Source organism: Stenella coeruleoalba (assembly GCF_951394435.1).
Source record: "Stenella coeruleoalba genome assembly, chromosome: 20".
NCBI classification, from domain to species: Eukaryota; Metazoa; Chordata; class Mammalia; order Artiodactyla; family Delphinidae; genus Stenella; species Stenella coeruleoalba.
Genome location: NC_137166.1, coordinates 27,215,345 through 27,237,167, shown reverse-complemented (window position 1 = coordinate 27,237,167; position 21,823 = coordinate 27,215,345). Strand labels below are relative to the sequence as shown.

At 53.4% G+C, this 21,823-nt stretch overlaps 1 protein-coding gene across 7 annotated transcripts in view; it reads right to left on the bottom strand.

The window, feature by feature from the left end:
- The window catches only part of KIFC3 (kinesin family member C3), an 82,454-nt gene that overhangs the window by 31,886 nt on the left and 28,745 nt on the right, over positions 1–21,823 (bottom strand). For 5 of the 7 annotated variants that reach the window (XM_079908316.1, XM_079908318.1, XM_079908315.1 and 2 more), the window contains one exon: positions 394–601. In XM_079908316.1, the coding sequence (XP_079764442.1) occupies positions 394–601 (208 nt within the window). Of the gene's footprint in view, positions 1–393; positions 602–4,499; positions 4,569–21,823 lie in introns of those variants that run through there. The other 2 variants (XM_079908319.1, XM_079908321.1) reach the window with 2 other exon arrangements.

Below are 21,823 nucleotides of genomic sequence, written 5' to 3'. Positions count from 1 at the left end.
ACCGGGCAGTTCACCTACCTTGTTTACCAGTCGCGGGCAGAAACCGGAGCGAGACCACGAGCGCTCCGCCGCCAAGGACAGGCGGATCGCAGAGCCACAGCCACCTGGCCGGGCCAGAGAGCGCGTGGCTATGCGCGGCGTTCTCCCCCTGCGCTACAGACTGCGTTAACGTTTAACTCGGCGTCCCCGGCGTCTCTTTACAGACCGGCGCGGGGCAGGAGCGCCCAGCGAAATTGACGCCCTGACTCCACGCCCGGCTCGCGGGCTGCCGATACCCTGTAATTACCTGACAGCTCTGACTGAGCCTAGGAACTTGCCAGAAACCCCGATCCCATCGCTGGTATCTGGAGGAAGGAAAGGAAATAAAGAGGCATTTTAAAAATGCGGACTCACCAGTTCTCAACCTCCCCGGGCCGGTGTGTGGGAAAGGGCGGGCGGCCGGGCTGGCTGGGGCGGGGCGAGCCATCCCCGGCTCGGGCTCCCCGGCCCGGCCCACTCGCCACAGGCCGCGCAGCGAGGGCGTGGCTCCCAGGTTCCACGTCCTGCGAGACGGGACCATGGCCCGGCGGGGCTCAGCGGCCTCCTCCGGGCGTCGGGCAGCCTGCGGAGAGAGCAAGAAAGCGAGATTGAAGCCCGCTAGCCGGAACCCTCCGCCCCCATCCCAAGCTGATCGGAGCCCACCATCTGGAAGGGTCCGCTGAACTGGGTCACCTGTAAACCAGAGCCCCAACTCGAATGTCCCCCAAGGAGCCCCTGGGCTCACGGGCTGAAACAGAGCCTATCACCATTTCAGGGTACTAGTTAAGGAGAAGGGAGGCTCAGAAGTGGGCAGGGAGCCCATCAGGTGTTTCTGCAGCGCAATGTGGAGACCCCACATCTCAGCCCCTCCACTCGGAGCCTGGCAGCATAAAGACAGGTAGGTCACAGCCCCACACGGAGGAAGCACCAGTCAACAGCGTCTCCATGAATCTATTCAGAAGGGGCCTTGACTGTGGCTGTGACATCAGGCTTACATATAGCAAATTCTCTTAAAATCAGCTCATTCTTGTATTCAACTAGCCTTCACACTGTACCTACAACTGGCAGACACCGAGCTAGGATTTGAAATACAAAGATTCATTCATTCCTCATTTAATAATTATTTACCCAGTACCTGCTGTGTGCCAGGCACCTGCCAGGGGTCCTCTTTGATCAGGAGAGACATGGCCTCAAAGCTCCCTGTCAGGAGGGAGGTAAACACTTCAACAAACCTCCACAATCAAAACAGGATGCAGGGAGGCACCAGGTGGTATGGAGAACGGGGGTGGGTGTGGGGAACACTGGTCTGGGTAGAAAGCCCCATGGGGCCCTTATGAACAGAGCAAAGGAACAGAACAGACTTCTTTTACTGCACAAGTCTTTATTGAGTACCTATTGTGTGCAAAGCAGCTCCGAGGGCATTTAAGGTGACATCAAGCTGTGACACCAGACTCAGAAAACAAGTAATGCCATTTACAGAAGAAGCCAAGTCAGCTCGGAGGGGCAACGTGGAGTTTGCTTTTGGTTTTAAAAAGGAGTCGGAGGCACCCAAGGACTTTCTAATGGCGCCACCTGGGCTGTAGGCCACTTTCCCTAACCCTCACTGCACTGACCACTCTCTACCAGGCAGTAAAGATATCTGTTTGAACAGTGTCCATCTCCCCTGACCCTCTATGGCTGCCCAGGGTGGGTCCCACAGCACCCAGCCTAGAGCGAAGCTACATCCACACCAAACATCTGGTGATGGCTTTTGGGTGAAGGCCCGGAAATGAATGCACACAAAAGCTCAAACTTAAGCTTGGAAGAGAGCAGGGCTGGAGATGGAGACACAGAACCGGGAGGCTGACGGGGGTCCCTGTGGCACAGGTGAGAATGCAATCACCAAAGGTGGTGCAAGATGAGAGGCAACCAAGAAGGATGGAGCTCACTCCAAGTGGGAAGAAAAGCTGGAGAAGGAAGGTCAGAGGTGGCAGGAGCACCAGGCAGGTGCAGAGTCCTCAGAGGTGACCGGAGAGTAAGGGGGAAGGAGAGGATGGTCAGTTCCCAGGGAACCATGCCACGGAGAGGTCAAACTGGAAGAAAGGTCAGTGGAGCAGGGCAGAGGGCAGATGTGGGAAGGCCCAAGGGGGATGGGGGCTAGAGGAAGCTGCCACTTCCTTCACTTTGGAGAAGCTGGCTAGGATGGGAAGGAGAGGATGTGGTATTTAGCATAGGAGAGATGTGCACATGCTGGGTCAACAGAGGGACAGGAGTGACTGAAGCATCGAGAGGCAAGAGAAGAGTGCAAGGATGGGCGGCCTGAACATCTGGTGACCGATGTTCGCAGAGCTGAGCCCTGGAAGAATGCCAGGCTCCTGACTAGGGCGTCATGGTCGCTGCCTTCCTGGACTAAGGAAGACAACTTGGAGGAGGAAGGAGGCTCCTGGGTGCAGTCTCCCTGGGAGGGGGCAGGACTGCCGGCCAAAGGGTGGGTTGGAGGCTAATCCAATATGGGGGCAGCTCTGCTGAGGAAATGGGAGATGGAGCAGTGTGGAATGGAAGGAGCCAGGAGGAACCAGATGTCCCCTTCTCCAGGCTGCTTGGCACGGAGCTGGGCGCACAAGCAACCCTGAGGCTCAGCTGCCCAAGGGATGAGGAGGGAGTGAGACAGGCTCCACCTGCATGCCAAGCTGCTGGGAAGGTGAGATGGCGGAGGACACTGAAGGTCGATGTCACAGTTGAGGGAGAAGACTTTTAAAGGGCATCAGCTAAGTCTGAGGGGGTCAGGGACAGAAGGAGACAATATTTCGTTGGTTTCAGGAAGGGAAGTTGGGAGGCAGTCAGGAAGATATCAGGAAGAAAGAGGAAGGATGTGTGCAAGATGCTGAAAAGGAAAAAGCAGCTGAATTTAGCAGCCTGAGGGGTGTGAAGGTCAAAAGTATCAAGGACTTTCAAACAGCCCAAGGCTGGAGACTCAAAAGCCTAGGTCATGGGGCGAGGTGACGGGGGCATATGAGTAGAGTGGTTATGACCGAAAGCTGCTTCAGAACCCGGCTGTGCCACTTACTAGATGTGTGACCCTGGGAGAATTACTTTGTCTCTGTACCTCAGTATCTCCATCTGTGAAATGGGGAGAACTCTACCTTATAGGGTTGGTGTAAAGTTTAGACAATCATATATACAATGTTCAGAACAATACTGGCATATACAAAGAATACCCAAATTTTATTTTTTCAGTGACCTCTATCCAGTGGTGGGTGGATGCAGAGGGCTGGCTGCAGGAGAGCCAGCACCTGCCTCTCTGGGTTTAGGCCGGGGTGGTAGAGCTACAGCCCCCTTGCCCCAGACCAGGGATATTGCAATGACTGGGGGACACATTTGACAACTGCCCAGAGACTGCTGCCCAGGAGGCTTGGTCTCCCTGGGAGAGCGGGCAGAATGTCAAGGAGGTTGAACAGGGGCTGGACTTCCCCTCCGCACAGTCACACGTCCTGGGTTTTGCAGGTCAACCCAGATTTCAAAATCTCTGCTCCCTGGTGTCCATAAGGACAGCAGAACTCATGACCCTGCGTCCCTAAAATCCAGTCACTGCAAACACAGGGCCCCATTCTGAGACTGCATTCCTTGCAAATGACTCTCAGGCCAAGGAGAGGGTTACTTTTGTCAAGGGCATGGGGAACAGCCTGGGCCAGCGTACCGTGCCCACTCAGCCTCAGGCAGACAGAATGCCAGAGAAGATGAAAGGCCAGGGGTGGCCACGACCCCAAACCTTGAGACAGATGTGTGTATTGGCGGGGGTTGGGGTGTCGGAGGTGCAAATGGTACCAATTTATATGCCGCTTCCTCTTTAAAATCTGCCAGGACCAGGCCCTTCACTGCGCCAGAGTTCTGCTCTAACTCACAACAGGGGGTTGAAGGAGGTGGCTTCTGGCTCGCCCTTCCTGCTGGGCCCGCTCCCCCCCCCGGCCCCCCCTCCGCCAACCGCCCCAGGCTACCGCTGTCAAAGGCTCAATTTCGCCCACTGCCCAGGACGGCACCGGCCCAGGCCCTCCTTCCTAACCTGGGCTGGCCCACCCCATCCCGGCCCTGCGAAGGGGAAAGTGAACTGCCCAGGGGACCTACGGGGTGGCAGGGCCCGAAACTGCAGCCTTCAGGGGAGCCCTGCGGATGCAGGGACCTCTGCCAGGGGAGGGGGCGGCGCTGACGGGCACGCGGTTCCCCGGCAGTGTCCGGCTTTCCCGGGCCATTGAAATCGGAAAGGGGGTCCCGAGGCTGCTTGGATTCCAGCGGACATGCCGCCCCCATGCCCTGCTCGGCTCAGACTGGACGGCGCAGGGGGGTGGGGGGCAGGATAGCGCAGGGCCGGGTCTCCGGGGCCCGGCCCTCTCTGCGCCCCCCAACGGGGCCACGCAGGGGGATCCAGGACGCGGCACCCCGAACGACAGGCCGGGCGGAACCCGAGCGCCCAGCCCGTCCTCAGCCCGCCCGAGCCCCGGACTCACCGGCCTGGTGGAGGCAGGATCCCTGCGTCGCCGCAGCGCCCGGGGCTCGGCCCGGCCTTCCAGCGGGAGGCAGCTCCACGCCGCCGCCTCCTCGGCCCGCCCCGCTCCCGCCCCTCTCTGGCCCCTCCCGCACACTTTCCACAGGAAATGATTAACTCCGGGCCGCGGCGCGTTCCCATGGCAACCGGCTCAGACCCAGGTGGGGGGTGGTGGCGCGCGCGCACACGCACAAACTCACACTCGCACGTGGGGCCGCCCATTCTGCTCAGACCTTCCCGTTGAGTGTCCCCACGCCCCACAGACGCCCGTGCACACGTGCGCTCTCACCCCTGGCGCACACGCACCTTCTACGTGCTCACATACATAGACAGTATACGTGGCTCTCACGTATGTTTGCACACATGCTCTAGTGAGTCCACATGAACACATTCACGGTTCTCACACACATCCCCGCGCTTTTGCACTTAAACTTACACTTTCGTTCTCACCCCCTCAAAGCCTAGTACTACAAAACTTTCGCACACAGTAGTTACTACTCACAGGCATACTTACAAGTGCTCCCTGGCTACCCTTCACACACTCTCACAACCTCTAGTACACGTCTTCTTGACCTTCTAGCGTGCACACTACACACTCTTACACAATCTAGCTAGTACGTGTGCACACTTGCACATTCTCACGCACTTTCCACGTGCACTCACATTCCTGTACGGTGCTCAGACTTAACCCCATGCTTTCCCACGAATGCTGCACATGCGCCTGAGTACACAATCCATTTGCACACGCTCACACACGTTCTCACACGCTCTCTGACTCTTTGTCACACTACAGCCTGTACATGCTTTAAAACCCCAGTACACGCTTCCACACACGCTCTAGTTAGTGCACACAGGCATGCACTGTCACACATTAGCACACGGGTTTTCACACACATTTCTCACTAGCTCTATTAGGAATACACAGGCCAGGTTGCCTGCCCACAGGACACCACCTGCTGCCCCCCGCTCCTCAGCCACCCTATTCCCCTCTCGCACCCCCTCAATAGATAAGCGTCTTGCAGAGCAGGGAAGCTGTTTGGGATTTTTTAAGGTAAAATATTCCTTTGCATTCCAGTGAAAACACGTTCAGAATGCAGCCGCTCCGGAGCAGGCAGAAGCTCCTGGTGTAGCCGCAGATGGCCCTCCTCATAGGATGCCCCAGAAGAAGCCTGGGGAGGCCAGGCAGCCGGCCGGCCAAGGAGAACCAGCTGACCCGGAGGAGCCACTCTGTTCTTTGTCTCCCAAACAGAGGCGGCATTTCACTCCAGTGTCAGCAGCAATATTCCCCCTCCAGTGTGTGGAAGGAGGAGAGAGAAAAGAAACTCAGAGGCCAGCCCAGTGCAGGCTGATGGTCCCGCAGACAATCCCGGGAGGGGGGCGCTCTGCCTCTTCCTGTTTAACAGGGGACGACGGCCCGCTGGCCTGGGAGGAGTGAGGAGGGGACTGGAGGGGGGCGTGCAGCTCCAGGTGGTTCTGTCTCTTGCTGCTGAGCAGGCGCTGGGCTGGCCGTCAAGAATCTCAGCCAGAGACAGAGCCAAGGTTCTGGGCCTCGGATTGTTCTGGACGCCAGACCAGGACACTCACAATCCCCCTACTGCAAGTGGGTTCGTGTGTGTTTTATTTTCTCACTGAGATGTCCCAGTGCAGGCCCAATAGAGGGTGCCTGTCACGCTTCTGGAATGGTTCCCTGGAGAGAGAGATTTCTAGCTAAGAACCCCAGATAATCCTCCCAATGGGAGAGCAGGCCATAATTTGAGAGGTACCTTCTCTGAATCCCCCTGCCTGCCCTCCAGACAGCACTGGTCAGGGGGACCGCAAGGTTGGATGAGGGCAAATTTTCTCTAGATTTCTGACCAAGTATCTCCCTTTGTTACAGACCTAGCCTTTGATTGAGGAGGGCAGTGGGGTAGGGGTGTCTGTCTTTAAAGTCCTGATATAGAACCGGAGGCCATGTCTTACTTGTGGTCTGTTCGTTGACATTAACTGCAGGTTCCTTCCAACAAAGCCAAAGCCAGATTTTTAAATTAATAATAACATTTATTGTTCCTTTTCTCTGATTACCAAAGTAATAGATGTTCATTGTAACCGTAATCCCACCCACTAGAGATAAATGCTGCCAACATTTTAGTACAGTTTTTTTTCCTCTGTGCACATAATAGTGACCATTTATCCACAGCTATCACTGTGCCAGGCACTGCACTGAGCTCTTTAAAAACAAGATCTCATGTAACCCCGAACACCCTTTGAGGTGGGTATCGTCATATCCTCCATTTTCAGGAGGGAAAACTGAGCCTCCTGAAGTTCATTCACAAACTCAGTGTGTGGTAGCGCTGAGATATGAACCCAACAGGTGTGTGTATATATACATATACACAAACATATAGCACTACTATATGTATATAGGTGCCGGAGTTTAAGTTCAAAGCACCTTGGGACTTCCCCGGTGGCGCAGTGGTTAAGAATACACCCGCCAATGCAGGGGACACGGGTTCAATCCCTGGTTCAGGAAGATCCCACATGCCGCAGAGCAACTAAGCCCGTGCGCAACTACTGAGCCTGCGTGCTACAACTACTAAAACCGGCGCGCCTAGAGCCCTTGCTCTGCAACAAGAGAAGCCACCACAATGAGAAGCCCGTGCACCGCAGTGAAGAGTAGCCCCCGCTCGCCACAACTACAGAAAGCCTGCGCTTAGCAACGAAGACCCGACGCAGCCAAAAATAAACAAATTAAATACATACATTTTTTTAAAAAAAGTTCAAAGCACAGTGAAGGAAAAAGAAAATTGAGACATGTGAGGAAGCATTTTCCGAATTCCAGCAAAACTCTGCCTTGAAATGCAAAACCCATTTGCTTCATGATTGTTGGAATTTAAGATTGCACAATGTCAGGAACTACATACCAATGACTTCAAGGTCATTTCTATCCCAGAAACTTCACTGATGGTTTGTTATGGAGGCTGCCAATTCTCCCTGGCCATACGGAAAGTGAAGGATTTGCCAGAAACTCGGCCACCGCAACACTGAGGTCCTGAACTCGTGAGTGAGGACTCTTGAGTTCAAGAGTGGACTCAGCCTTTGGCCTTGACCTCCTGCCTACCTCCTGGCAGAGGCATAAGGGTCCCACGATAAGGGTCCCTCTTGTGAGAGGGCCACAAGAATGCAGTAGCCAGAACACTGCAGACCCATACGTACATCTACCCCATCCCTCGAGGGGGGGCGTGAGGGGCAACACCATTGTTGTTCAAAGGGCTTGAAACCCCTTAACTTTCAGGCATCCATCTGAGAGGTAGCCAAGGGCCTGAGGGTTCTTCTGCACAGAAGGCAGCAAGGAGGGGGCAATAACAAGCCAGACTGTCTTTAATCTGATTCTCGTAGCACCCCCGAGTAAAGCACACCTAAGATTTACATGATTTTCCAGTTTAAATGACTTGAGATTCGATCACCTCCAGGCCTTTGCAATGCTATTCTCCCTGCCCAGAAGGCCTCTCTCCTCACCCCACTCCCACCTGCCTCTACCCACCTTCACCTGGCCGGCTCCTGCTGTCCTTCAAGTCCTTCAAGCTTAGAGGTCACCTTCCTTGACCCTCCCAGACACCACAGTCCCCTGACCTCTCACCCCACTGCAGAACCTCCCACACTGGATCGTAAAGGCCTCTCCTGTCTACAACATGGTCTCCTTGAGGGCAGGTCCTTTCCTGGCTTGATCACAGGTAAAGCCTCTGCTACAGATTCAGCTCCTACAGGCACTAGGTGCCTGGCATCACATCAGTTTTCGCTGAATAAATAACTAGATCACTTAGAATTTAGAGGGAGAGAACAGGTTGCATTAAGCGTATCCAAACAGACTTTCTTCCCATGTAAGTTAACGATACGTCTTATTTTCAAAAGCAAGTAAGTGAAAGGATCCTTAAGGAATTATTTCAATGTGGTCAGTAAGGAGCACCCTGCAGCTGTGAATACGGTATCTGTGCACAGTCCTGGGTAGCAGCTTCTGGAAGTCAGAGAATACCTTCTGGAGCTGAGTCACATAGTGAGTAATCCTGACTCAATTAGCCACTGTTCTGAAGCCACATTTTCCAGTAGCCCTGAAACAGCCCCGTCATGGATAGCACAGAGAGAGCTGGGAAGCTCCCGGAGGGACGGGCGGGGCTCTGCACCCAGCCCTGCAAGCATTCATCGTACTCCTCACCAGCAGCAGGACACGGGCCCTCAACCTCTGAGCATATCGGGGGGCTGGCCCTTGGCTCACACCTGCCAGCTCTGAGGAAGCCACGCTCCTCAGTGGACGTGAAGGGGCTGGGTCTTGCACAACCCCGGGAGGCACTGTAAATCCTGTCTCTCTCCTCTGCTACAGACTCAGCTCCTACGGGCACTCCGTACCCAATAGATATTTGAACAAGTGGTACCTTTCTCTCCCTTCTCCATTTCCTGCTCCTTCCGTACCCTCCCTGTCCAAGGGTGCCTTCCTTCTAAAAGCTGTATTAACTGGGGAAACAGTTCTCCCATTTCCAAACCAAGGCAACCCTCCCCTCAATAAAACCACCTTGCTCTAAAATCTCTAGACAGTGACTGCCTCTCTGCATTTGGCAGGGAGATTGGACTTCAGCAGCAATTCCCAGCTCTTAGGTGAGGGGCACCTGAAACCTCTTGATGACGAACTTGGCAGAGAGACCCAGCCCGCAGCATTCCAGGGTTGAAAGCAAATGGGGGTTTGTTTCCGTTATCATTTCCCATCGTCTAAACAATGAGAGGAATGCAAACATCGAGGAGATATGTAATTAAGCATCAGGTAATAAAAGGATTTAAGAAGGATGGCTATGAGAGATGAGCCCTGCCGCCACCGCCCTCCCTCTGAGTCAGCCCTTCCCTGGGATTGTCCAGAAGCCTGGGCTCCCTCTCCCAAAGCTCCCTCCCTAGCTTCTCTTCTTGCTTCTAAATCATTCTCTCTCCTTGTTCTAAGCCAAGACATGCATTATTAACATCATTTCCACTTTTTCTCCAACTTCCCCATTCATTTTTCCCCTCTGCTGCAAATTCTAGGTAGCTGAAGTTTTTTTTAACTTTAATTTTTATTTTTCCTGCACAAGGGCAGGAGAAATCAAGAGAGGAAAAAGCACCCCCCTCTCTGCCAAATCCCACCACCCTTAACTTATTCTCATTGGCTCGGATGTTCTTTCTGGTACTTGACTTTGAACAGACATTACTCCTGTATTAAGGGGAGACTGTATAGAGCAGTGGTTAAAAGTGGGTTTGGGGGTCAGATGATCGTGGGTTTGAACCTTGGCTCTGACACTTCCTCCATGCCTCAGTTTCCTCCTGTGACAACGGGGGGAGCAATAGTGCCTGACTCACTGGGCTGTCTTGAGAAGTAAATAAGAGCAAACATGTGACACCCAGAGCCTGGCGCACCAGCTGCGGTTATAGTGGAAGACAGACCATGGATACAATTTTCTACTCTGCCTTTTTCTCACTTTAAATCACAGGCCAAGCATTTTCCAAGTTACTTTTTCCTACTGGGGCCTGCTCTTTTCTGAACTGCAGGTTCCACACTGAGGATGAGGCCCAGGTCCCGTCCGACCTTGGGGTCACCCTGTGTGGGGCACAGCCAGCACTCTGTAAAAATGACTGAAAAGAATAAACATTTTGAATGGCTGCGTGATATTCCTCCGAACAGCTCTGCCCCGACTGAACTGGCCGTTCCATGGAATCAGACATGTGAGGAGCTCCCATTTTTTCACATTTATAAATAGCATTGCTGCAACATCTCCCCACATGCAGCCTGTTCATTCCCTGGGGAGAGGGTAGGAGATGGTGGGGGGGGGAGTGGGGTTGTTAATTTCATAAAAATCTGAATAGTCTGAGCTTTTTTTTTTTTTTACACTTTCTAAACATGTTGCCAGATTGCATTCAGAAGGGCTGCACCAAATTTACACTTTACACTGTCGCTGGCAGCATTTTGGACGAGAACTACTTTTCGTACTAATTTACAGTTTTTCTCTCGGATCTGGAATTCTCGCCCAGGCTGGTTCCCTTGCGAGGCATGAGCCATATGATAAGTCTGAGTGATGGCTGTCAGGGAGGGAAGTGTCTGGTTCCTTTGCTGGGTTTCTGTCTGCTGGGCTGGGCCAGGCCGAGAGCACTGAGTCAGCGCACCCCCTCCCTGCCTGCCCTTCGAACCCCCAGACACTTTCCCAGGTGGGTTCTGGAACATCCCACAACCCTGGAAGAGTCTGCTCCGGCGGCCACCAGCATTACTAAGGTTATCCCTCCTCCGACACCAGCCTGCAACTTCAGCCTTCCGGCAAGAAGTCAATCAACCATTTCTACAAAGAAAATCCCTCAAGAGATGCTGGCATCTGCAATCAGCTTTCCATTCCTGGGGGGCAGGAGGGGGGCGCACAGAGGCAGCAGCCGGGTGAGGGCAGCCGTGTTTTCCCAAGAACTGCAGCCACGGCCCCTGACCACCCTGCCAGCCTCCTGGCACTGCCAGCGCATCTCACCCAGGTTCTGGGGCAGCCCCGCAGCCTCTTGCCCAGCCTCTGGGGGTGGCCCTTGTTTGCAAACAGCCATGGGAAGTTTTGACACTGCTGATTAACCAGACTTCCACAGTTCTGGGTTGTTAGTCATCAGGACGAGTCTCAACCTTCTGCCCGCCCTGATGACATCACCAGCTTCCAGGTGACCGAGAAGAAGTGACTAGGACCTTGGTAGTTTCAGTGGCATACATCGTCATCTTCACAGGGGAAGGGGAGGACTGCCACCCATCCCAAACAACCAGCATGTGCAGGGCCTGGGACGCCAGGGTGGGAATTTAATGCGATTTAGCTTGCTTCTGCTGAGGGACTGGGCTAAACTCTACGTATAGGACTGCTGTGGATTTCATTTAATCCTCACAACAGTATGTGCGGTGGGTATTATAATTCCTATTTTACAGATGGAAAAACTGGGGTACTATGTTGTAAGAGTGGCTAGGCCCAGGAATGAGTAGGGGGCAGCCAGGGGAAGGCAGCTTGGAGCGCTGGGAAAAGTGGGTACTCCAGGCCAGGAGCTGTGTTCCCAACCACTGCGTGACCAGATGTCTTCCCCTCTCTGGGTCTCACGTCCCTCCCTGGGTAAATGAGGAGGATGGTCCGGTCGACTTTCCAGTACTAAAGCCCTGAGGGAGGGAGTGGGCAAGTTGGAAGGGATGACTGTGTGATTCTGACGTTCTGCTCCCTGAGGTCCTGGCGGAGGAAGGGGTAATTCCAGCTGCGAACCTGGGGCTCTGGCCTCAATGTTTACAGTTGCTTCACAAATGAATGTCAGCAGAAGAAAGGAGATGAGTGGCTGCCAGGGGCTGGGAGGTGGGGAAAATGGGGAGTGACTGCTAATGGGGTTTCTTTTGGGGGTGATGAAACGTTCTCAGATTAGATTATGGGGATGGTTGCACAATTCTGCAACTATACTAAAAACCGTTGAATTGTACACTTCAAGTGAGTGAACTGTATGGCTTGTTAATTACATTTCCATAAAGCTGTTTAAGAGAGGAAGGAAGGGAGGGAGGGAGGGAAGAAAAGAAGGTAGGAAGGAAGTAAAGGGAAGGGGGAGGGGCGGAGGAAGGAGGGAGGGAGAACGTACGGAGGTTGGGCCAGAGCTGCCTTTGAGATTTGCCTCCTGGGAGTGGGCCCTCACACCCAGCGCCTCCCCAGTCAGCCCTCCTCCAAGTACCCCGCGCCTCCGAAAGGTATGTACGAAGACACCTAAGTGGCAGGTGACGGCTCCAGATTCCAACCAGAAGTAATGGGAGCCTCTGACCTCCTCGGAGGCGGAAGGAGTCAAGAATCAAAGAGCAGGTGTGGGCCTGGAGGGTTGGGGGATCGGCAGAGGATGGCAAGAAGATGGATGGAGGCCAAAGGAGGGCTAGTGTCAAGGAGGAGACCCTGAGGGTCAGGGCAAGGCATGGCTCCATAAAGGAAGCCCAGGAAACAGAGAACCTGGGCTGGCCAGGGCCTCTGTGGGTGCCCTGAAAACATTGTGGCACCCCAGAAAGTGTGCGTAGGAAGCCCCTGCAGCTCCTGCGGGCCCCTCAAACTGGTACAGTTGTATTCTGCCTGACACCAATGTAGTCGCAGGCAGATGCAGCCAGCCCAGAGGCAACGTCGACCCAGACTTGACCCCGAACCCGGTGCACAGGCACAGGGGACCCAAAATGAGAGCAGAATTGCCCAATAAGAGTGAAGAGCTCATTCCACTTCTGCTGTTAGGGCAACTTATTGCTGAAAGAGGAGACTCCCAGAGGGTCTTAGAGGCTTCCCTGTCTAAATCTCCAAAGGCAGACAACCCAGGAAGCACCTCCTCCCAGAGGAACCGCCCCCCTTCCCCGCCCCCGGTCCACGCAGGCACATCCCCTTAGGCCCACCTCTGGGCAAATGGCAGTGGATGTCCCAGCCATAAGGGAACAAAGGAAATCATATCTTGGAGGCTGCCTCTGCGAGTCCTAGCCCTGGGGTCAAACCCACGTGCCTGGCAGCCAAGCTGGTAGAGGCTGAGGGGATGCATCCCGAGGCCGAGGGTTCCCGCCTTATTCCCCCAGCCCTGGGGTACACATGCTGCTCTTGGCCCCGCTCTGTGGATGTGACCCCAGGCGGGCTGGCTCCAGAGGCCAGGTCTTGAACCACTGTACCATACAGCCTCTCCAGGGTACAGCCAGTGGGGTCCTTGTCACCCGTGTCAATCCTCAGGCGTGCGTTCAAGGCTCTTTGCCATCTGCCTGCAGCTGACCTGCCCAGCCCTCTCTCCCACTGCTCCACCCAAGGCACCCTCCTTCTGTTCCCTGAGTTTACCATGTGTCCGTGCTTCCCTGCTCTTGCACATGCTGTTACCTCCATGATGACAGCCCACTCACCTAGTGAGGCCCAGTAGAAATATCATCTTCTCCATGGGACCTTCCTGGTGCCCCCAGGACCATCTGCTCTTCCCTTAGTACACTCGATTGGAGTTTGTAGGGGACTTACCAGTCTCCTCCATTACCCTGGAGCTCCCTGATTCAGGCCCCCGTGCTGTGTGACCTTGGTTTAGGTACTCAACCTCTCTGAGCCTCTATATCCTCATAAATGGCTGCCCTAATTATAATAGTTATTATTATTCTGGGTAATATTTACTGTGCACTTACTACGTGCCAGGCACGATGTGCTAAGTACTTTATGTGCAAGATCTCATTCAATCCTTATAGCACCTTAGGAGGTGGGTGTTATTATTATCCTTTGTTACAGATAGAGATTCCTGTTAGAATTACTGCCATTATCATGATTGCTATTCTTTCTTCTGCCACAAAGCCTAGCGTGCAGCAGATACTCAAATCCTGTTTGTTGAAGTCAAGCGTGGATAAAAATAGAAGGGGACTTAGATAGGAAAAGAGTTCCAGAAACATGGCCATACAGATGCTCCAGAATGTCCAGGCCTAGCCTCGTCCTGGCTGGGATGATACCATCTCTGGAGCCCGATGCTGGCAGACAGTTGAGGCCGGGGACCTGGGCTGGCCTGCTTTTGCTTCTCCCATCAGTCCTATCTTTACCCACAGAAACAGACTCTGCCCAAACCAGACCTGCGCTGCTCAGAGCCCCACAGCGAACAGGCCTCCTGGGTAAGTGGTGACTGAGGCTCTGGAGGTCCTGGGTGTCTGGCTGGTGGCAGAATTTGTGCATATTTGTAACTGGAATAGCTTCAGGGTTGGCTCTGCCGGCTCAGGGCCAAAGGTGCGGAGTGCCCTGTGTCTCCGCGCTCCAAGCTCCACTGCCCCAGTGTTTTCTAGGAACCCTTGCACCAAATTTTTCCTGGAAGCCCCAGGGGCTGCTTGCCAGGTTCTTTGCCCATCACTCCCACCAGCTGAGCTGGGACCACAGCAGCATCTGGCCTGACTGTCTGACCAGGATTCCCTCCAAGACCAATGCAGATACCTGAGCCCCCATCACCAGGGAGGCTGGGGGATGCCCTAAACATGTGCTGCATGGGATGTTGGAAACATAGGCTCTAACAGTGAAAGTGAGGGGCACACCCCTGAGAAAAACTCCATTCAGGGCATGGGGAGAAGGGGAGAAATATCTACTGTCTCAATTATGCCCAGCCATGCTTGTCCCATGGCAAAGTTGCCTGGGTTCATGGCATCACAGTGTCCTTCTGACATACCACCAATACCTCCAAGACCCCAGATTCCTTTCCTTGCCTCCGCCTAACCTGGGCACACATGCAGTGCTTGGCGCCTGGATTAAGTCTGTGCCCTGTGGTAAGATCTGCCCCAGAGGACCCAGCGTCCATTCATACAATGGACTAAGCTGGGCTGCCCCTGCCCAGCAGACAGGCTTTCACAGCCTTGAACTTCAGCTGGGTTAGTCCCTTTTCCCCTCACGGCCTCCTCGGTCCTGATGTAAATTAGTGGACATAAACAGGAAAGGATGTGGTCAACCCCCCCGGCGTTCGACCTGCTACTCCGTCATTCATGGTGGGGCACGTTTGAGGGAGGGCACCTCCACTTCTGATCACTCCTCAAATCCTCAAAACATCCCCATCTATAGGTGAGAAAACCGAGGCCCTAAAAGATCAAGTGGTCAGTCAAGGGAAGTGCGAGACCAGGTATTCTGAGGCTGCTCTCTCCACTGCCCACTGACCTGAAACCCCGACATTGACGCTGCTTGCCCCAGACCCAGAAGTTGTGACAGGCCCCCGAGGAGGGTGGGAAATGGAGTCAGATCTGTCCTCGAGAGTCTGAAGGACCCCAGGGGCCTGTGTGTCCCTGCCTTCCTGCCGAGGAAGGGCCTCAGAAGACCCGCCTCCAGTGGCTGAACAAGCCGGGCAGAAGGCGAGGGATCTGACTGACACAGGGGAAACTCTGGGCTCAGAACTGCCAAAGTGAGTTCCTCGTCTACAGGTTACAAAACCACAGTGAGCTGTGGAGTGGCAGCCGGCTGCCCGAGGGTCAGAGGAATGTTGTTGCCAGACAGGTTGCTGAGGCCTCTGTTGAGGCAGGCTCCAGAAACCAGGCCTGGGCTGTCACCACGCCAGGCGACTCCCAGGAGGCCAGCCACCTGACCTCACCCCCAGCAAGGTCTAAGGTGAGAAGACTGCAGGGCTTTCCCACAACCAAGTCTGTAGCCATGACAACCTACTTTAAACCATTAATAAAGATAATTATAGGGACTTCCCTGGTGGCTCAGTGGTTAAGAATCCGCCTGTCAGTGCAGGGGACACGGGTTCGATTCCTGGTCTGGGAAGATTCCACATGCCACGGAGCAACTAAGCTCGCGCGCCACCACTGCTGAAGCCCTAGAGCCCGCGTGCCGCAACTACTGAAGCCCTACGGCCCATGCTCTGCAACAAGAGAAGCCACCACGATGAGAAGCCCGCGCACTGCAACGAACAGCAGGCTCGCCGCAACTAGAGAAAGCCTGCGGACAGCAACGAAGACCCAGCGCAGCAAAAAAAAAAAAAAGAAAGATAATTATAGGCATGATAACACTAATAATAATGTCTAATCTTTCTATAGCACTTACTACATGCCAAGGACCACACTGGACACTTTTTCTGGATCTTCACATGTATTAGTTTCCTGTGGCTGCTATAAAAATGACCACAAACTGGAAGGTTTAAACAAAAGAAGTTTATCCTCTCCCAGTTCTGGAAGCTAAAGTCAGAATTCAAGGCGGCAGCAGAGCCACATTCCCTCTGAAGGCTCTAGGGAGGAATCCTTTGCCCCTTCCAGCTTTTGGTGGCTGCTGGGAATCCTTGGTGTTCCTTGGCTTGTAGACGGATTACTCCAATCTTTGTCTCCGTCTCCACATCGTGTTCTCCTCTCTGTCTGTTCAAATTTTCTTCTTCTTATAAGGACAAGAGTTGTATGGGATGAGGGCCCACTCTAATCCAGTACGACCTCATCTTAACTCGATTGCCTCTGCAAAGACCCTATTTCCAAACAAGGTCACGTTCACAGGTCCCAAATAGACATGAGTCTGTAGGAGACACTATTCAACCTACTGGATCACAAGTAATCCTCCCAACAACCCTGGTGCCGCTCTTATCTCCATCTTACAGGTAACAAAACTGAGGTTCAGAGAGGTTAAGCAACTTGCCTGAAGTCACACAGCCAGGACCAGAACCCTGTCTGTCTGATTCTAGAACCCACACTATATTGTCCCAAGCATCATCCTCATTCCCGCCTCCTCACAGGGCCCAGGGGTTCAATGTTCACAATGCTTCTCCTGGCCATTGTCACATCTTGCCACCACAACCTCGAGGGCGCTGGTTTGCAGTTTACAAAGGAAACAGAGACTCCATTAATTAACCTGACCAAGGTCACACAGCTAAAGAGTGGCAGTCTTTCAAACATGGGTCCAGCACTCTCCACGATGTAGGCTCCAAATGGGGGCCTAACGGGAACATTCCAGGGCTTTGTCAAGTCAGTGGAGCCTATTTCCCCAGCGTGATCAATGGCTGCGCTGTGTTTACTGATAACACCCACTTCGGCTACACCTGCCAAGCTCATAAAAGGTATTGTAAATCTGCGGTTTAAATTCACCTCCTCAGGTTTCAGCCCCTTGTCCAGAGCTATTCTCTGCCAGCAGCAAGGCCAGCTGTTTGAGTGGTTACATAGCAGAGAAAAAGCAGGTCAAGAATCCATGAGGCCCTCACAGCTCACATCTGAGCCTCAGGGCCTGGGCCGTGGCAAGAGATGAGATGGGCACCGTTCATCCCTCATCCCAGTTGCTCCCGGCTGAGAAGGGGTGAGACACAGATACAGCCTCATTAGCCAGGGGCCAGTCATGGCTCCAGGCACCATCCAACTTTTTCCATTAATCCACACAGGTACCCATGAAGTCGGTGCTACTGGTAGCCCCGCTTTTCCAGAGGAGGAAACTGAGGCTCAGAGGAAGGCCACACTCTGCTGGTGAGTGGCCACACCAGGACTTGGTCCCAGATCTGCTTGAGTCCAGAGCCCCAGTCTTGGTCTCTGCAGGAGGGACATCCAGGGAGGCCTGGAGCCTGCGAATGGCCACTGTGATGGGAGCACCTTAGAGCTTGCAAGGGACAGAGTGGGGCTGGAAGGGATTTGAGAGAGGGAGGCCAGGCCTGAGGCCCAGGATGCCCAGTGAGTCAGTGTGTCCTGGAGCCAAGCAGGGTAAGGGAGGGACGCTAATGGGCACAGGCAGGACCCTGGAGGACCTCCCTCTGACCCACTTGCAAGAGCCAGAGAGGTTTAACACGAAAAGGAGACCACGTCACCTTCTGACTCTAAAAGCACCAGTGGCTTCCCGTGAAGCTTACAACAGAATCCAAACTCCTTACTGTGGCCGACAAGGCCCTGCAGTGCTGGCCTGATGACCTCCCTCAGCTCAGTTCTGCTCCAGCCACACCACACAGGCTTCCTTCTTGTTCCCTAAACATGCCACGGGGCCTTTGCACTTGCTGTTCTCTCTGCTTAGAATGCTGTTCCCCTCTAGAAAAATGGTACCGATGAACCGGTTTGCAGGGCAGAAATTGAGACACAGGTGTAGGGAACAAACGTATGGACACCAAGGGGGGAAAGCGCCAGGGGTGGTGGTGGTGTGTGATGAATTGGGAGATTGGGACTGACATGTATACACTGATGTGTATAAAATGGATGACTAATAAGAACCTGCTGTATAAAAAAATGAATTAAAAAAAAAAAGGATGCTGTTCCCTGAACTCTGTGCATGCTGCCTCCTCGTCCTTAGACTCTCAGCTCAGCTGTCCCCTCCTCAGAGTGGCTTCCCCTGGCCACCAGTCCAGAGTCAGTAACCCCCAGTTATTCTCTATGCAATCCCCTTGTTTTCTTTTCTTCTTAGCATGTATTGCATCTTGCCATCGCTGTTTGTTTATTGTTTGCCCCTTAATCGTCTTTCTGCCATGAAGCCAAGGACTTTATCTTGTTCCCTGCTGGTCCCAGTACCTCGCACAGTGCCTTAGCCATAGTAGATGCCCAGTGGATGTTTGTTGAATGAGTAAATGAATAAATTCTCTAGAAATGTGGAATCATAGACGGATCACCCAGAGAAAGACCCGGGAACGTACTGCGCCGACAGTTGTGATGGGATGAGAAGAGCAGCCCAAGATCAAGGCCTGAGTGGAAGCTGCTGGGGAAATCATGGGAGAAGAGAGAAGTGTATGAGCCACAAGGGGCCAGTCCGACTGCAAACAAGGGCAGAAATGCATGGAAAGGAGGTAGTTTTCTCAAGAGCAGTGCAGACAGAACTCATGGCCAACCAGCTGGTATATGAGATGAGGGAGAGGCTGGTAAGAGCTTAAGGGTGATTTGTCAGGGTGACAAGCAAAAGGTAGGCCCCCACGGCCCATTCGTTTATTCATTCATTCATAGATATCGAATACCTACCATGTGCAGGGAGTGAGGATGGCTGTTCTGGAGGGGGCAGAGGCAGGGAGAGTAAAGCAGGGTCAGAGTAAAGGAGGTAGGGGCTACCTGGGGCTGCTGGGTCTTAAGCCAGGAGGACTTCCTGGAAGAGGGTGACCAGCCCCTGTGAGAGGATGCTCTACCTCAGGCTGCAGCTGTGGGCAGAGGCAGGAAGGGGAGCCAGGTGACTCTCTGCTGCTTCAGCTCCAGCCACAGCCACAGCCACAGCAACCAGACCAGAGAGGGTTCATCAGTTCATATCCTGCTCCAACCGATAACAGGGACTCAGATCAGAAGTTCACCTTTAGCCTCAAAGGTGAACTTTCACCCCATAAGCCTCGGCACCCAATTGCACACAACCTCAAGGTTCTGAAGGCTAATTGCCCCCTCCTTTCTTATAGGCCTGGGGAAAGTCGAAGGGTCAGCCATCTTATCTTGATAGGTGTATGGGGGACAGTTCTGGGTAAGGGATGGCCGGGGACCTTGACAACGATTTGCTGACCTCAGAGTTCCAGAAGTCAAAAGAAACAACACCAGCAAGTAAAATACCAAGAAAACTCCCCAGGCCACGATGGTCCAGCGGTTAGGAGCTTGGGCTCTGGGGTTAAAATCCAGGCCCACCTCTCTCTGGCTGAACCATCTCAGGCAAGCCCCTTAACCTCTCTGATCCTGTTTTCCTCGTGTGCAAAATGAGCATAATCATATCACTTATCCTTCAAAGGGTAGTTGAAGAGATGAACAAGATAAAGTATGGGAAGAGCCTAGTACACGGTGGGCACTCAATACATGGTAACACTTATTAGGGGGCCAGTTACACGGCAGGCACTGCTGGAGGGTCCTTCATTCTACAAAATACCTGGCCTGCCCTCTTCAAAAACATCAACATCATGAAATACAAAGAAAAAACTCAGGCACTGTTGCAGGTGGAAGGGACCTAAATAGACGTGACAACTCAAGGCAACACATGGGCTTGTGTTTCCTTTCACCATAAAGGGTATTATTGGGAAAGTTGATGAAATCCCAGTATGGTCTGACGATTAGATAGTAGTGTTGTTTCAAAATTAAGTTGCTGATTGGGGTCATTGTACAGAAGGTATAATTTCTTATTTTTAGGAAATTTACAGTGAAGTGTCAAGTAAAAAGTCATCACGTCTGCAACTTCAGGGAGAGAGAAAAGGATAAAGCAAATGTAAAATGTTTATACTTGGGGCATCTAGGTGGAGGGTATCTGGGAATTCTTTGTATTATTCTTGCAACTTTTCTGTAAAGTCTATAATTATGGAAGAAAAGAAAAGAAAGGAAGGAAGGAAGGAAAGAGGGAAGGAGGGAGGGAAGAAAGAGAGGAAGGAAGGAAGGAAGGAAGGAAGGAAGGAAGGAAGGAAGGAAAGAAAGAAAGAAAGAAAGAAAGAAAGAAAGAAAGAAAGAAAGAAAGAAAGAAAGAAAGAAAGAAAGAAAGAAAGAAAGAAAGAAAAAGAGGAGGGAGGGAGGGAAAGTGGAAAGAAGGAAGGAAGGGAAGATGGAAAGAAAAAAGGAAGGAAGGAAAGAAAGGAAGAAAGGAGAGAGGGAGGGAGGGAGGGAGGGAGGGAGGGAAGGAAGGAAGGGAAGATGGAAGGAAGGGAAGATGGAAGGAAGGGAAGATGGAAGGAAGGGAAGATGGAAAGAAGAAAAGAAAAGGATGCAGAGAGTCCCAGCATGCCTGTCTGGTGGCAGGCTTCCAGGGAGGGTGGTCAGCCATCCAGGTCTGCCTGGGACTGTTCTGGTTTTCGCACTGAAAGTCATGCATTCTGGGAAATCCCTCAGTCCTGTGTGAACTGGGATGGTGGGTCGCCTACTTCCAGGTGAACCTTGTGGATGAATACTGTGGGCCTCTGTGGGTCCAGTGGGCCTCCCTGCCATGGCGGGGGCCCCAAGGTTGCCTCTTTGGTGGGGGTCAGGTTTGCCACGAGTGGGCAGAGTGCAGGCTGGACACCTCATCCCACGCAACAAGAGCCAGGCCAGTGACTTCCTGGCAGTTAAGGTGTTCTCCTCAGAGGACAAGATTTCTAAGTGGCCAAGTAGCTCTGTGCCTTGAGGCCCCAAGAGTGGAATGAAGCAGATGGTGAGGCCAGCCCCACCCCACTGGCACCTCTTGACCAGCTGCTCGCTTAGCCTCAGGCAAATAGTTAACCCGCAGCTGAAGCCTGCTCAGCTATCACTGTGACCGGAACCCAACGTGTGAAGGATGGATGGACACCAGGCCTCTGGAACTGTCAGCAAGGCACTCCATGGCCGAGGAATGTGGCCTGCAGCACAGCGCACACAGCCCAGCCCGCCTGGCAGGTTGACCTCTGCCTGGGGCGGGCCCGTAGGCAACCCGGGCCGCTCAGCTACACGATGACCTGACCCGCTGGTGGACCTCCCACCTGGGTCAGGCAGGGCAAAGGCACATCTGTCGGTCCTCACGAGTCACTGCCCAGTCCCCTCCCTCCTGTCCCTCCCCAGCAGATGCCAAGGGTCTATGCTATAGCTCCCCCAGCCTTGAAGGGCTCTGAGGTGGGGTTTGCACACATGCTTTGAGCTCCATCCATGAAAACCCTAGACACCACGATTACGATGAGGATACCGGCTTGCAGGCGGCAGGCTGTCAAACGGGTGCCCTGCAAGGAGGGCACCCGTCCACTGAACTCCCCCGGCCGCTGCGGGGCCAGCTGTGAGTCAGCCTTTGACCTCGGCCCCCTTCTTAATTTAGAAGAGCAGCTGCTGCCCACCCGAATTAGCCCCTTGTTCAGCATCCGTTCCGCCATTCGCATGCCTCCCTGCTCAGGTTCTTTAGAAAATCAAGTCGGCATGTTGAACGACCCTGGGGGGTTGTCCTCTTGTTGGACTGTTTTTGCACCAGACGATTTCAA